The 16,849-nt window shown below is 37.8% G+C and overlaps 1 protein-coding gene across 3 annotated transcripts in view; it reads left to right on the plus strand.

Annotated features, from left to right (window-relative positions):
• Positions 1 to 16,578, plus strand: part of TBC1D4 (TBC1 domain family member 4) — a 97,447-nt gene extending 80,869 nt beyond the window's left edge. For 2 of the 3 annotated variants that reach the window (XM_021548021.2, XM_021548023.2), the window contains 7 exons: positions 3,325 to 3,483; positions 4,799 to 4,957; positions 5,415 to 5,659; positions 8,260 to 8,419; positions 10,754 to 10,923; positions 12,600 to 12,776; positions 14,341 to 16,578. In XM_021548021.2, coding sequence (XP_021403696.2) covers positions 3,325 to 3,483; positions 4,799 to 4,957; positions 5,415 to 5,659; positions 8,260 to 8,419; positions 10,754 to 10,923; positions 12,600 to 12,776; positions 14,341 to 14,568 — 1,298 coding nt within the window. In that variant the 3' untranslated portion in view covers positions 14,569 to 16,578. Of the gene's footprint in view, positions 1 to 216; positions 1,669 to 3,324; positions 3,484 to 4,798; positions 4,958 to 5,414; positions 5,660 to 8,259; positions 8,420 to 10,753; positions 10,924 to 12,599; positions 12,777 to 14,340 lie in introns of those variants that run through there. The other variant, XM_077781367.1, reaches the window with a different exon arrangement.
• The last annotated feature ends 271 nt before the right edge of the window (positions 16,579 to 16,849 follow it).

Consider the following 16,849-nt stretch of genomic DNA (forward strand, 5'->3'; position numbering starts at 1 on the left):
ACAGTCTGTGTTGTATCTGTCTGAGTGTAGGAGTTCTAATGTGGAGTGAGGAGAACAGGTGCTGTGTGAACATTTAGGTATGGTAAGCCTTACCCTTTCTATCTCATTTCAGTCCTTTGCAGCTCATGGCCTTTCTCTCCAGGCTTTTTCTTCTTCATTAACTACATCACAGTGGTAATTTATTAATGCTTGAATCCAAATATGATTTTTGAGCAACTGGCTCTTGAGGTACGTCAGAAAGTTCTGTTTTATGGAACATGAGCGCTGTGCACTGAGAATTGAGTGCTGTTAGTGAGGGATCTAAAGTTGATCATTCTGATTGTCAACTGCCTGATCTTCTGGCTAGCACTTTTTATTAGGGCTGGTCAAGACTCACACAATTAAAAGATGAGATGCAATGTCTATCCTAGCATATAGAAATTCTTCAGTATAATAGACTAATAAGATTTGGTGCAAGTTGAAAATTACAAGTGTCCTCTCTACAGGACACAGCTGCTGCCTTCATCTTCTCCTTTATGCTGTATAACCTATATGGTAGTCGTATTATTCATACTACCATACTACTTCAAACATAATGATCTCGTTAAGATTAGTTGACTCTTTTTCCTTCTTTAGACTAGCTCACTGGGAAGGCAGGGAGAGGAAAGAAAAGCATCAGGATAGTAGTCTTTCCATGTCCCTACAAGTGTACATCCTTGAGTGTAATTCCTACACACATAGTGTATTTCTTGGTGTTGTTTCTCTGTACGGTTTGTCTCCCTGTTGACACACAGTTCTGTGGAAACTCCTAGGTTTATAGGGAACATACAGCCAAAATTTTCATTTCGTAAACCATTTTAGCAAATACTCTTTTTTTTGTGGGTTGAGGAAGCTAGAGACCTGCTGTGGTGACTATTTTAATGTTATTCCTCCTGACACTTTGAGCTGCTAAGGGATAAATTTGCTATACCTACCCTGTGTGGCTGAGGGTACTGAAAACGGTTAAATCACTCCAGTTCCTTAAGACTCAATTACAAGTTGCTTCCATTCTGTAGCAGATACATAGAAATCAAGTTCTTTCCATCTGATCATTGGTGGTGAAAACAGGAGTGTTGGCAGTGGAGATGCCAAACTGGCACATATTTTCCATCCACATTCTTAGTTTGCGCTTTGAGGAGCATGTCTCCATTCTTGTATTCAGGTTCATGAGTACCCCTGGTGATGAAACTGGTGCTCTTGCTAGCTAGAACTCATCATCTTATTTTCAAAGGGTGAAAAGTAAACTGTTCTAACACTATCTCTAGGTTCCCTTCCTGTGGGCTGGTATAACATGGGCCATTTTATGGACAGGACATGGGCAGAGCCGATACATTCCAAACAAGCATAGCATCGGGTGGTTCTTTGCATCCTAGCCTACAATTTAATGTACATCTCAGGAAAGGGAAATGTGGTAACAGAAAGGCAGACATTTCTTTACTTGAAGCCAGGTTCCTAGATGTATGTATTACATATATACATACATACATATAGATGTATGTTCAAGACTGGAATTGCTGTGAAACTGTTGCTAGTGAATTTCTGTTAACCATTTGTTGATTTTTATGTACAAAAATATTAATAGAACCTCTTTTCCTATTCCTTTTGCTGTCGAGGAGACTTGAATGCTATTAGTTCTTTATTTTACAGAAGGTAAGTTCTGTCATTTGCACAAACTTACTTTCTTTTTCTTTTCCTTTCTTTTTTTCTGAGAAGCTAGATGCTTCTTTTTCCAGTAGGTCACCTAAAAACATAAAAGCTGCAAAAAGTAGCAGGCCACCTAGCAATGACTAGGAAAAATGTTAACAAGGATGGTTGAAAACAGCAAAGGATGTGGTAGTAGGGAGGGCACATATGATAAGCAGTCAAACTTGCTAGCTTTCACTAGGGTTAACTGCACAGTTAATGTGGGAGTTTGTTGTCACGCTGAAATATGTTACTGCTGTCTTGAATCTGTTGCATGCTGCTTACAAGAGTGAGAATTCTTGGGTGAAATTTTACAGCAGTAGGGTAGCATTTGAAATCGCCCCAGCTGAACTGCAAATTCCTGTGGTAAGATCACACTCCTGGTTTTATGGCAGTGCACTGCACCTTGCATAATACCTGCTTCAGCAGAGGCCCCTGTAGTTTTGAATGGGTAAGATCTCGGAGGTGTAACATTGAGCTTTTGGAAATAATTTGTAATTTTTGGAGTGGGCTAGGCAATGATCATGTGGATTGATCCAATATTGACTCTAGCTGAAGTGAGATGAGTAGGCGAAGGAACAGATGGTCTTGTTTTGCAGGATGTGTAAAAATGTGAGCCAAAGTTTGCTTTCAGCTAGAGGTGGTGGTGGGAAAGGTGATACATTTGTAAGAGGAAGGGGGCTTCTGCAAGAAGTAGCGTGCACTGATCAAGGTGAATTTGGGATAAGCTCAATTGCAGCTCCGAGGTGGTATTGGTTTAACTGTTGACAGTTAAACATATCTTTCTAAATTAAGACACATTCAAGTCCTGGTTTCAGTTTTTTGTACTAGTAGTTAGAGGAACTGGAGTGTTTTTCTGCACGTGCATCATTAAATAATAAAATACCCAGAGTTAATTCTTAGTAATGGAAATGAAAGATGCTTCTCCATGAAATGCCAGGGTGACAATGCAGCTTTATTTCAAAAGTAGCATAATAAATACTTTGTACCAGGTGGTTCTATGCAGCAAAGCTTTTAAGCTTATAACAGCAAGAGTTCTGTGCTTTGGCACAAATGTATCTTTCTGGATATGGTTCTTGCTGGTTCATTCTGTTTGCACTAGTCCGCCTGATGATGCCAGTGCCAAGAGCTCTTCTCACTCTTTTAAGGGACATGTAAGAACTGGAACCAGTGTGACTGACTTCAGTTCAGAAGGCTTACCTAGCTTGCTTGCCTAAATCTCTAATACAAACAATCATATGTTTGGGACTTTCCATACTCAAACAGTTGTAATGTTCAATATAAACAAAAATACAACGATCAAAGGTGTTTTTGCAGAGCAGGTGCTGTGAGGTTTTGTTGAGTGGGTTTTTTTTGCCCCAAGCTTTAAAAAATATTTTTATGTGCTTCATGAATTGCTAATATTCACAACCCAGTAAGAGAAGTTAAATTGTTATATGCAACATATTATGAAAACTGGCCCCAACTAAGCTATAAACTAATGAATTCTAGATGTATTTATCACCAGTCAGATTGTTGGATAGTTATATCTAACTTGAAAGGGGTTTGTGTGTTTGTTGTTATCTTGTAATTTTCTGATATTCTGGTTTTCCATGTGCTCTTTCTTTCTGTTCTGTGTTTTAGCAAGCAGAGATGAGCTCCAATCAAGAAAAGTAAAACTGGACTATGATGAAGTTGGCATATGTCAGAAAGATGCCATAAATGTTTGGGATAAGAAGTTACTTAACTGCAGAGCCAAAATCCGATGTGACATGGAAGATATTCATTCCACTTTAAAAGAAGGTATTTATGTAGGAGAGCTTTTAGCTCTGAAGTCTCAAGATCATATTTTTTGTTCCCTTCTGATACCAACAGAAATTGGCAATACTTTTTCTAGTAGCAAAAAATTTCCTTGTTTTCACAAAGGTCCTGCCTTCTGCAGAGCAGAAAATACGTTAATAGGTTCTTCTGTGCCTGTGAGTTACAATGGCAGCAATGCAGAAACACGTATAGTCCTACTCCTGAAAGTAGCATCTTGTTTCTATGTGGCATTGCATTCAAGATTGAACTTTGGGCCCCTGCAGCCAACACTTGACCTTTTGGTTTCTTATCAGTGAATCCAATTCTGAGTTTCAGATGTTCTGAAACTTGCTTACTGAGAAGGCAGGACCATAATGTCTACTGTGGACTCTGCCCAAAACCTAGAGGAATCAGAGCCACGTTTTGGAGAGTCTGGAATATGGTCACTTTGTATTTCATTTCCTGGAGTGAAAGGCTGGGAATTTTGTCTTGAAGTAGATATTCCTGTGGACTAGCTGTAGGCCAAGAGGGTATCCAGAGGGTCTTGTTAGTATAATGTTGTAGTGGGGCTTGATTGCGCTGCTCTGCCCTCCTTCATAGAATCTCATGTCTGTTACAGATACCGAAAAATAATTCAGTGTAATCTGGCCATGGTACAGAAGGGAAGTTTAAATTGCTACTAAAGTAAATTGTCATAGATATAAAGCAGATCCTGTTAGTGACCTGCAGAAGTCTGCCAACAAATTATTTACCTTGATACTCTCTCTTCTGCTGTTGGATTGCAGTTCAGAGTTGGGAACAAGGATGTGGTTTTTAAGTTGTCTTCTTGTTAAACAATTGTTTAGATAGAAGGTATTAGAAAATTTGACATTTTGCCTTTCAAAGGTTGGTTTACAGAGTCAGATATCAAAGAAAGATGTGTCTCCCCACATCTATGGACTGACACGGGCAGTCCTTTGCAAAGGGAAAGAGGAGTTGGACTTACACTTGTGAATTTAGTTCAGCTTTTCTAAACAGGTTATTCTACATGCTGAGTGTAGTTGTGCATCTTTTCCTGCTGGAGACTAACAGCTCAGAAGTGGCAAAGCAAGGGATGTCTGTACCTCAGTTGCCCAGGATACTGCTCAGTGTAACTGCCCTTAAGTTTGTAGTTCACATTTAGTCTGTGGGACTGAGCCATGGCTCCTGAATGAACACACTGCAGAGTGGAGTTCACTTTGTAAGGGATCCTCCCAAAATTATGACAAAACAAATTCTTTTGTTGTAGCACTAAAAGTATCCCCCTGTTTAGGCCTCTTGTTTTTTGGCTGACCTGCAGGTGTACCAAAAAGTCGTCGGGGAGAAATTTGGCAGTTTTTGGCTGTGCAACACCGAGTCAGGCACAGGCTGCCAAACAAGCAGCAGCCTCCTGACATCTCTTATGAAGAACTTCTGAAACAACTGACTACTCAACAGCATGCCATCCTTGTAGATCTAGGTAAGTCTGTCTGTTCTTTCCCACTGGTTTTATGGGTCTTTGAGTGAAAAACACACCAGTCATAATAGAAGCTGCTGCTGAAGATAGATGCTGCTCTATGAGCTCCATTTTCTATGTCATCAGGATACATTCTGCATATGCCACTTAGAGTCCTGTAAGCAGATGATTTCTTAGGCTATGCCATTCACATTTATGCCCTTCTGCATCTGCCTGAAAAGAGAAATCAGGCAACTGCTTCTGTAAGTTCTGTACAGATGGGAGTATTAAGTGGGTTCAAAAGGTACTCACTCAAAAGGTCCAAAATCAATGGTTAGATACAGATTGATCTGATTGAAGGCAAACCACATACGAAAGCAAAGAAAAGTGGTCTGAGGGAGGAGAAATGCTTTTTGTCAGATGGATTGGGGTTTTTCTTCAGAAGTATTGAATATCAATGACTCCTCTCTTTTTACATCAGGACGGACATTCCCTACACATCCTTACTTTTCCACAGACCTGGGAGCAGGACAGCTATCACTGTTTAATCTCTTGAAAGCATATTCTTTGCTGGACAAAGAAGTTGGTTATTGTCAAGGTATAAGTTTTGTAGCTGGAGTGCTGCTTCTACATATGAGTGAAGAGCAGGCCTTTGAAATGCTGAAATTCCTCATGTATGACCTCGGCTTCCGTAAACAGTACAGACCAGACATGATGTCACTACAGGTAAGTCAGCCCTTCTGGAGCAAACCAGATTTTTGAGCTTTTAGAGGTTGCTTATGTTCTCCAGGGCCTTATGAAGCTTTTTATACTGTTTTGGAGGTTTTGAGGTACATGTATATTTTACTGTCAAGCCCCTCTCTGTCTCTCAATTTGCAAACAGAAAAGTTGAAAACTTGCAGAGTTTTTCCTGTCACACAGCCCTGTCATCTCTTCAGAAATTCTTTCTGCTTTTTTACCTTTCTTTTTCTCTTCCTCACTGCACTCTCTTCCTTATGCCAGAAAAAAACTGATATGCTTTGTCATGTATGGATAGAGTTTAAAAATTAATTAGATTTTGTTTTTCTTCAGTCCATAAGCATTTACATGTAAACGTCTCTCTTTTTAAGGCCAAGTCAAGTCAATAGTGACACACAGTGGCCAGTCAGTGTATTCTTCTGGCGTTTGTACTTGAGGCTGCTCTGCCTTGACTCCTCAGCTCAGCTCTTTTTCTCTCATTGTCTTCTATTCCATCACCCTCAACAGAGAAAGAAAGCAGATGAATTTTTATTCATTTAATTATCTTATGCAATGATGCACGCACTGCAAATATTATTTAACGGCTAGCTATAGATACTCAAGACTGTTTAGGATGGAGACAGAAAATTTTTCAGACCTGTATTTAGGGGTGTAAAGACCTGTATTTAGGGTTTAAAATTTGAGAAATCTTTCACCTTGACATGCAACTGCCCCCTGATTTGAATAATTTAATATACTATAAACCCTTTATTTTATAAAGGAATATACCATTGATGAGTTAAAGCTTGTATAATCCACAGTGAAGGAAGAGAAAACAAAGCAGCAAATAGAAAAGTCTAATTTTTTTCCAATGCTCCCTGCATAGTGAACACTTATAATTGAGTAAAACTAAAGGGAGACTTTCATCCCACTTTTCATGGCCAGTCACTTTAGGTGCTTCTTTGGCAAATGTCCAGAGCAATGGAATACATTGTAGTTTAAGAAACTGTATGTGCTTATTCTAAAAACAGTAGAGGACTGTGGATGTAAGTATGCTATAACAAGTTTGTTGTTGATGAATTAAGAGTGAACAGCCATAAAAAGCATTGTTTTACCTCCTTCTGTTCTATTTCCCTCCACAAATATGTTTTAAACCAGTGAGGGTCAAAGTGTGATGAATGCATGTTTGTGGTTTTTTTTCCCCCCTAGTAGATGCTCTTTGAGTGTGTGTGTGCTATACTGCATTTGTAGACTTCCAAAAGCTGATGATTTGAGAGCATTCACATGTCCAGGATTTGACATTTTAGTTCAAAAGACTGTGACTGTTTCATTAGCATAATCTCTTAGGAAGAACACTTTTAAATTTGAGAAATTGATCCTCTAATTTCAAAACTTAGAGAATCTTAGTATATTTGGGTTGTTTTCTAATAGGAGTAGAGTACTGCAAATTCTTTTGCATTTACAGTAGTGAAACACAGGCAAGCTTATAGGCAGAATTGGCTTCAGTCCTGTAGAAGAAAAATATTGTATGATTCTTCAGGATAATGAAAACTTAGTAGACTTAGATTTTTTTAGTTGTTGTCTGGAAAAATAGTAATCTAGATCCATAGTCCATCATGAGCTATACTAAATGTTTTACTGCTCTGTGATGCAATTCTGACTTCACACATGTGTTATGTATTGACATTGTCCAAACTGGGCTTAATTGGTATCTTACACAATTAAAGCAAGAACTCAAATGCATGCACAAATTTAGCTGATTTGCCTAAACTAAAGTGATCCCTGTGATTGTGTGAAGTGCTGATGAACAGGTAGCTTCAAGTGCACTCAGCTTTTGATAGGGAATAAGCTTGAACTCTGGAAGTAGGAAAATAGCTGGATCTAAAGAGTAATTTTCTTACTGAGGATAGATTCACCTTAAGTATTGTTGACAATAAAATTGGACGTGACAACTAATCAATATATGTCTGCTTCTTCTGCTCTCTGAGAGAAGCATTGCAAAGAAATAACTTACCACAGAGTTATATTTTTAGCCAGGAAGAGCACCTTTTAACCATTCTCTCTTGCAACCTTTTATCGGTTGTACAGCAACACTTTTTTGCATCAGTATCTTAAATTTCGCAGGACCACTGGGAGTTGTGCTGGGAAATACATATATGGTACACCTGTGTGTAAAATGTATTCTGTGGGTACAGAAACTGTCTGAAGTGATGACTGTAGCATTGGAGCTTTAAATGCAGTAAAAATAAGGCCAAAACTCAAAATTCATTGCTGCAAGACTGAAATTTCTGGTTTGTTGACAAAGTTGGAGCAATATATTCCCTTCTTACCTTAAGCCTGTGAATCTGAAATGATACTTCATTAGTAATCAGGTTCAAACTGTTCTTTGTTATTGACTGCCCTGTTGGTTTTAATTCATTAGTGGCAGGTTGTTATACATGAGTAAATACCACTTGAGGCCCCAGGAGGCAATTAAGCTTCATTTTACTGTGCCATCTGTACTGCAGTTCATTTCCCTTGAATGAAATAAGAATAATTTGGAAAACTGAGTAAAGCTGAACTTTTCTTTCTTTACTTTCTCCCCCCTCCAATCCCCTCATACACTGTAGATTCAGATGTATCAGCTCTCAAGGCTTCTACATGATTATCACAGAGACTTGTATAATCATCTTGAAGAGAATGAAATCAGTCCCAGTCTTTATGCTGCACCGTGGTTTCTTACACTGTTCGCATCTCAATTTTCATTAGGATTTGTAGCAAGAGTGTTTGGTAAGAAAGTTTATTCTATTGAAATAATTAAAAGAACAATATCCATTGTGTTTTTAAACACTCGGGGAGTAGTTGTCTACATGCTGGGGACATTTGGGATGACTGTTGTGGGTGGCAAGTAGCAACACTTTTCATGGTGGCTGTCAGCTCCTTCTTAAGGGGAAAATCCAAAAGGTATTTCTTGAAACATCAAACTTGAACAAATAATTATATCTTCTCTTACTACCTAAGAGGCTTCTGAAGTGTAAACAGCAGAAAGTTTATTGTTGCAAATGTATTTTATGCAAATGTATTCAGTTTATATCAATAGAAAAGTTCATCTTGCCAAACTTGCAAACTGAAAAAAGAAAATGCCTTTCTGAATTCTGATTCTAAAGTGCTTTCAAAAAAAATTCAAGCAAATTTGAACTTAAAGGCTGGTTTAGGTATTCATGTATATATTGAACAATTTCCAAGTCATAATACGCCTCTTATTTAATTTTGATAGTTTTTTCATTAAAAACTCCTCTTCAGGTAACGTCTAATACAGAAGCCTAAATATTGATTATGCTGGGTAGTGTTTACAGTATCAGGATGTCAAGTAATGATTTTTGGGTTCTATTCTTATGCATAAGAATTTCCACCTTTTTTTTAAAATTTAAATTATTTGTTAATGCAAAACTCACTGTACTTGTACATGCACCAAGAATCTAAGGTACTTCCTCATAAATCAGATACTTTTTTCCCCTTTGATCTTTCTGTTTTCGTATGGCACCTTTGGTCCTTTCTTAGGAAATTCAACCTGACTTTTTCTCATGTTTTAATACTGGAGTGTGTTAGGTTCTCAATTTGTGTGGTGTGTTGGCTTGGGGGCAAGAAGAGGGTTTTGGTTAGTTGGATTTGATTTTAAGGTGGGTGTTTTTTTTGGTTTTTTTTGTTTGTTTGTGGTTTTTTGTTTGTTTTTTTTTGGTTTTTTGTTTGTTTGGTTTGGTTTTTTGGGTTTTTTTGTTTTGTTTTGTTTTGTTTTTTGGGTTTTTTTTGGTTTTTTTTTTATTTTTTACCCAATGCTTTTTCAATTGCAGAGGGTTTTTTCCATTTACAGCAAACAGTTTTTGGCTGCTGTCTGGGTGAACAAATGATTGGTGTATCTCTTTCTCAGTGGTGTACCAGTCATGTGAATATCTGTATCCCGGTGGGATTTCTGAATTCTAGGACACTTGAGCATTTTATGTTTCTGTCTATTTTGTTGTTTTTTTTTTTTTTCTTTCTTAAATGAATTTTTTATGGATGGGGAAGATGGGAAGGAGGTTCAGTGTTCACTTCTTTATAAACAAGCTGAGCAAAGCATGTTCCCATTTTAAAATTGAAAAGTTACTGTATTACTTTACTTCTTAATGCTTTTGATTCCTGAATTTTCAGTGTCTTATGGGCCATTGTGATATACCAGGAGCAAATGGCTATTGTCTATTCTTCACAAATTATATACTTGTACTTATGCTGTTTGAATATCCATCATTAACTTGAAAAGGGAGAATTTTAGGAGCTGTATTTGAAGGAGATGGCTGCCTCATCAATGTCCTTGTGCTGCTGTGTGATACTGGATTAGGCCAGGGATGATCTCTTGAGTATCAGGCAGGAGCTAAATTTCTTCTGTTGTTTAACCCTGAACAAACACTTTGTGGTGTGACAGAGCCAGCAACTCAGGAGGTTTATTTGAAATGCCCATGTGCTGCCTTCATCTCAGTAACTTCAATCCTACCATTGATTCTGAGGCAGAATCTCTATTTACTGTCCTCAAGATTCCCATTTCTGTACAGTCTGTATCTACTGACCTGCAGAGCCCAGACTTTCCACTCTTATCCATGTAACTATACCTGAAAGTAAAGGGCTTGGGGCTTAGATTGTAGTAGTAGTAGTGAGATCACTACTATGAATTTTGAAAATAATATAACTAGTTATGGAATCTAAATAATTTTTTTAAAGGACTAGCTTCTGCCTGTAAAAAAACAGTTGTGTTGTGATCTACCCCCCAACTGCTTTTCAGTCACAGGAGCACCTAAAACCAGTTAGCAGTTGGTTAGCAGTCTCTGGCAGATAGTGATGAAATGCTTATTGCAGATAACTGCTATATAGACATAATAAACATGCAGTATTTTCTTTAATGCTCTCTCACATCTGTAAGATGAAAGAAAATTCATGCTTTATCCTCATGTTGAAATAAGACAGATTGCACTTCTGAACTGAATAACATCTGCACTGTCATTCATTACAAAGAACATCCCCCTGTAAATATATATATTAATCTAATTACTCTAGCTCCCATTTTCAAGATACTTTCATTATTATCTCTTTTAGACATTATTTTTCTTCAAGGAACAGAGGTAATATTCAAAGTAGCATTGAGCCTACTTAGCAGTCAAGAGACATCTATAATGGGATGTGAGAGTTTTGAGAACATTGTTGACTTTCTTAAAACCACTATTCCAGATATGACTAAACCTCAAATGGAAAAAATTATTACTCAGGTAAGGATATTTTTCTCTTTACTTTTTCCCCCCATATTTAGTTTACTTGAAAAGAACCATGCCTACACTATATGCAAAAGTCATCTCAGAAGAAGAAATGTAAAGCTTTGTGAGAAATAGTGTCAGTGGCTGGAATCTTCCTCTGCATTGAAGCTGCAAATTGAGAATGAGCCTGAGTACCTTAATTGTGAAACTGCGAGTGGCGTGCCCCTTCAGGTGGTAGTTCAGAGATAACAGAAGAGCTCTAGAAAACCATGTCTGTGTGCAGGAGTGGAGTAAACACTTCTGCATTCCTTTGGCTTGTTAAGGCTTGACTCTTTCAGGTGCTGTTAGATAAGAATTCATTTTTAGACAGTGTAAATCTTCATTTCCGTATTGCATCGACTGTCATTGCCATGAGAAACCTCTGTCAGGCACTTAGGTGTCTTTCACAACTCATTGATTCTGGGAATGATAGAGATGGTAGTTTACACATTTGATACTCTTAGACATTAAATCTGTTCTGTGCTCTGCATGGGCTGCAGGCAGCCGTGCTGTGTGGGCAGGGTAGAAATGGCTTTGTGTAAAGCCAGGTCTGATGGAGTAAGAATGGGTTATGTTGCCTGCAGAGCTGAATGTGGTTACATGCAGGGCAGGGCAGCTCAGTTCAGCTCTGCTGGCCTGTGGTGTGGTCTCATGCTGAGCAGCCTTCCACATCTGCAATCATGTGCAGACTGCCTGTATCCTGTTGCTGCTACCTAGCCTGGCTGCAGGGGCAGTTGTTTGGCTCAGTCTTGTAGCTCCCGGGACCATCCCCATATAATGGGTAATGAAAGATAAATGTAGACCTTATGCAGATCTGCAATGCATAGATGATTGCTCAGGTAGCTGTGTAGAGGAAAATGGAACTTACCCATCTTGAACACTGCATAATTTAAACTTTTATTTCACTTGAATAGAATAGAACAGTGAAAGTAATACAGAACTAGGTTTTTCAGGGAATCTTTGTGTGTCTTATTTTGTGATCTCTAGAATAAGGAACAGAAAATTGATGTTACTGTAGACATCCTTCCAATCCTAGTCTAAAATCTTTGGTAATTTTCTGAACTGAGAGGCTGTGAATAGATTTGCAAACAGATCAGGGTCATATGTCCCATCACAGTTAGAAGCTCAGTTCTGTAGTCTCCACAATGCTTTGTCCCTGAAGTATCCCAGTAAGAAAGTAGTGTGTCATTATGCAGGGATAGAATACATGGAAACTGTAATAATGGAGAATGTTTTTACAGAAGTCTCTAAATGAGCTCTTGGAGTCAAGGGATCCAGTTTTGAAGGCAGAGATATGATGAATCCAGATTTTAAAATTCTGTCTTGAACTTCTTAATATTCCTGAGCAACAGTTAATAAGACTTTGTCATATTATAAAACTCTTGGATTGTATAAAACTTTTCTGCTGATGCATCTCATAGTAAGAGATGGTATTGGTAATTGTGAAAGTCAAGATCCAATTTATTTTGAAGTCTATGATTTATTACGGCTACAACTCTGTTATAATGCTCTTACTGTAGACATTCCCTTAAAATACTTTTTTGAAGGGAACAGGAAAAGCATTAATCAAGAAGAGTTGACTCTTAGTCAAACATTCACATGGAATAAGTCCTCCCTATTGTAGTTAAAAATGGTCTTTTCTCTCATGGCAGGTATTTGAGATGGATATTTCAAAACAGCTCCATGCCTATGAAGTAGAGTACCATGTTCTTCAGGATGAACTACAGGAAAATGTGAGTCCCTGTGATGAAGGTGAACCTCTGGAGAAACTGGAGAGGGCTAACAATCATTTGAAGAGGCAAAATATGGATTTGTTGGAGAAGCTACAGGTAAACTAGGCTACAAACTCATGATTAAGTCATTTCTGTGATTCAGCCAATAGAGGAAATGTATTGTTTTAAGTGTATGTGAGAAAACTTACTGCAAGACTGTGTAGTTGAGCAGTTCTCTTAATTACAGTGATTCACTTCTGCTAGGCATACTTCTAACTCCTCTGTCATTCCTTGGACTTTTCCTTCTTGATTTAGATTTCTTTTTTCCCAAAATCTCTCTACCCTTATCTGCAATAAAATCTGTTAGCAAACTTTGTTTATCTTACTGAAAAGTAAGTTCTCTGTCCCTTCATCTCTCTGCTTCCCTATAGGAAAGGTTTAACAAATAATCCATAATGCAGCAGATTTGTTTGGTCCAGGCCTTTGTAGGCAGTGTTTTTTTGTTTCTTTCTTGCTGAAACTCATAGTCCTACTTTTGGAAGATGGTCTCTCCTAGCAGACCTGATGATATCTGAAAGCCCACCAGACTTTACCTGGTGAAATTGTGCTTTAAAAAAGCCCTTCCTCCCTCACTATTTACCTTTGTCTCATAGGTTGGCCAAGACTTGTTTCAGTTGTAATATGTTGTATTGTCTTGCATTTTTTTGAGAGATAAGTTCTTGTTTTTTTTCATCGTCAGGCTATTTCTTGCTATATTTTTTAATTTGAAGTAAAGAGCTCAGAAAGCACTTTCAGCTTCTGAAACAGGAAATTGGAAGGAAAAAAGAAAATATCAAGTCCTCATTATTTTTGTGTTTATGGGCTAAGGGTGCTGTGTTGTTTTGATAGTGAAAAAAGGAATCACTTAAACTTTTTGCTATTACTGATTTTTCTTTCTTACTTTTCTTTATTTATTTACCACAGCTGTGGCTTTTACCTCTGTTCTGAAAATGCACCAAAGGCATAGAATAATTGAGTGGCTTATTTGAAAGGCTCTATCAAGGCTTTTCTGTTCTTTCAGAGTGCCTTTCTCAGTGCTTAACCTCTTCACCTTTTTGTTTGCATAACTTCTTCATTCCTCTGCTTGTACCCTTTCCTAGGAGCAATCAGAATTCTTCCAGTTCCCACAGAGGGAACTGCTGCTGCTGTGGTCCAGGGTTTCTTTGACTAGTCAGAGGAAGTTGTAGGTTTTTAATTGAAGAACAGGAAACACAGTCTGCTTTAAGACTTAATGCTGAATTTCTCCTTCCCTCCAACCTCTCCATTCTTCTAGCTTACTTCATCACAGAGAGTTTCCTTTGTTCCATCCCTGTCAGACAGGTCATGTCTTCCAGTGCTACTTCAGCTGCTGATTTCCTTTTTCTCCCTCTGGCTCCAGTTCCTTGTTACTCTCAGCTGTCCCTTGCTTGCTGTAATTTTTATGTCTCCTTCCCTCTCTAAAACTTTGAGAAATTCTTCAGATTGATCTGGTCACTATGAGGAGATTTTGTGTATGATATTCCTTGTATTGTCTGCCTACACAGATGTCTTTTAGAAGTAGCTATGTAAAAAATACCATAACTTTAATATTATGATACTATATAATAATATTAAAAGAAAACTATTCAGAATTTATCATTTTATGATAATGTTATTGTTACAGGTTGCTCATGCTAAAATTCAGAGTCTGGAAGCCAGCCTGGAGACTGCTTTGACACGAGAGAACAAAATGAAGACTGTAATTCAGTCACTGGAACAGGAGAAGATAACATATCAAAAGACTCTTGAACAGATAGTGAAGTATTTGCCAGCAGAAGTGTTGTCTGACTGTGAACTGCTCCTTAAGGAAGTAAATTACAACCCAAATAATAAAATATGGAGTAAGCCATAAACCAGGGTTTTCTAGGCAGCATTTCTTCAAAAACAAGAAGGGAATGCAAAAATAAGTATGCCGCTTTCAATAGCTACTTAGCAATAGGCAATGGTATTACCCAAAAATAGTGCTGGGACACTCATAGCTACAAATGGGCCTTCAAGTGTCAGAATGCAAATTCAGGCTATTAATTTTTTTATTATTATGTAAATAAATCACAAGGGGAAAATAAAGGATTCTCACATGTAATTATGATGAGTAGATGTATATTTAGAGTTGACCTAAAGGAAAGGAGAAATTGGAGTAGACAAAGACAATGGTGATCTGCAAATTCACTTTGGATGTGCTTGTCTTGTAGTGAAATGAGGATAGTGTGTCTTTATATATATGTATATTGAATATGTTGAATAATACTTGAAGGAAAAAAAAAAAAAGAGAATGTAATTTTCCCTCCAAAGAGCATGTTTCACATCTTCTGTGGAAAATCTGTGTGAACTCATGCGTGCCTCTCTTTTAATTCTACTGACATTGTGAGCACAGACCAATAAGCAGAAAAGTATCATGACATGGTTTGCACAGAAAGAGCTGTAGTGCCATCCGCTGCCCGGGCTGTACCAGTCAGCAGCGTAATTCCGCGTGCATGTTGGAACTGGAAACAAACAAGCATCACATCACAGCTCCACCTCCATAGCCAGAGCTAAAGGAATAGGTGTCTGCATGCACTCGCAGAGCTCGCAAAGGCAAGAGCTAGCAGTGGCTGCCACGTCCTCCCTGGCCTGTTTGCTTCCACCTGTGCTGGGGTTGACAGTGATGAGGAGAGAAAAGAAGCACAACAGTGGGATGGCATTTATAATGATGTTCATTTTCCACCGGAGACTTGCCCGTTGTAAGAATTAGGTGTATCAGGGGCTCTCATTTAACCAAAGAAATGCTGCAAGAAGCCTTGTCTAATTGCATTGGGATGCAGAAGGCTGTTTTAAATTTTATTTGAGAAGAAAATTGAGGTAGGTTGAAGGAAGTTAAGTGTGAGTGCACAAGAGAGGACCAAGCAAGTCTCAGATATGATGTACCTTTCAGTTTTCACATAGATGGTGGCTATACATTTCAAAGGGGATCCTGAAGTACAGGCACAGTTTTAATAACACTTTCCAGGCTATTCCAGTTTTAATACTACTTTGTGGTCTTTTTTTAAAAACAAAAGTCATGAATTTGTGTGTTCTGGACAAAAGGTGGGATAAATTCTGATCATTTCAAGGGAGAAATTATGTTTATAGAGGTATAAAAAGTTGCATATAGATTTGAAGATGTTTTCGAGTGGAATTTTTGAGAAAGCTTAGACAAATGTGTAATAAACAAGTATTTTGGAGTGCATGTCTGAACCCTTAATTGCGTTTTACAGTGGCTCATGTTATCTCTTTCTGTTTATACTGTATTTCAGGAAACACTTATTCTTTTTAAGCAAAGTGCCAAATTCAGCAGTGTCTTTTCGCATAAGATTGTCCAATTTAGAAAGCAAGGACTGAATATCAATGCTTTCTAAGTATTATGCTTTAGGTTACCATAGAAGTGAGGAACAGCAATGCTTACTTGCTGCACACTGCTGTGGAACTCAGGGGCTTCAGCTCTCCTGGGTTTTTTTTGTTGTTTTTTTACTTCCATTATGTTTTATTTGATTAAAGATACTGATTTACGTAACAGTCTCTCTTTTTACATTTGGGGTGAAAGGTCTTAACACTGTGTATAAAATTATGTGGAATCTGTCTAGATATTTCAAGAATGTCATATTGTACTAGATGGGAAAATGCCAAGTGAAAAAGCAGTTCTTTGCAGTTTTCTTCAGAGTGAGTTTTAGCTGATGTGTACATAAAAAACTAATCCCAGAAACTGCAGCACCGTCTGTTACAAAGAACCAAGATTATTCAGATACATCTTTTTTTTAAAGATGCACTGAATGAGCTTTATCCTCTCTTTAAATTTTTTTCATGTAATGCCTGGAGAAATTCCAATAAATGTCATTGCTGCATTTCCCGTAGCCTCTGGCTAGTTTTATTTTTCTACACTTCAAGTACCAATCTCATTCTCAATAGTACTGTTCACATGAAATATGAAAAGGATCTGGCTTTGGTTTCTAGTTGTGGGGAAGTAAACCTGCAGGATTTGTAAAAGTACACAGAGTACAAGGATAGATACTATTTTCAGAGAGAATAATCTTACTTTATTCTTAACTGAAGATGAAATTTTTAAAGGTATTTTTGTTCTGTAGCAGTTCAGTTAGCACTACATATGCATGTTGGGAATA

This window comes from Lonchura striata, chromosome 2, assembly GCF_046129695.1.
Source record: "Lonchura striata isolate bLonStr1 chromosome 2, bLonStr1.mat, whole genome shotgun sequence".
Classification (NCBI taxonomy): Eukaryota; Metazoa; Chordata; class Aves; order Passeriformes; family Estrildidae; genus Lonchura; species Lonchura striata.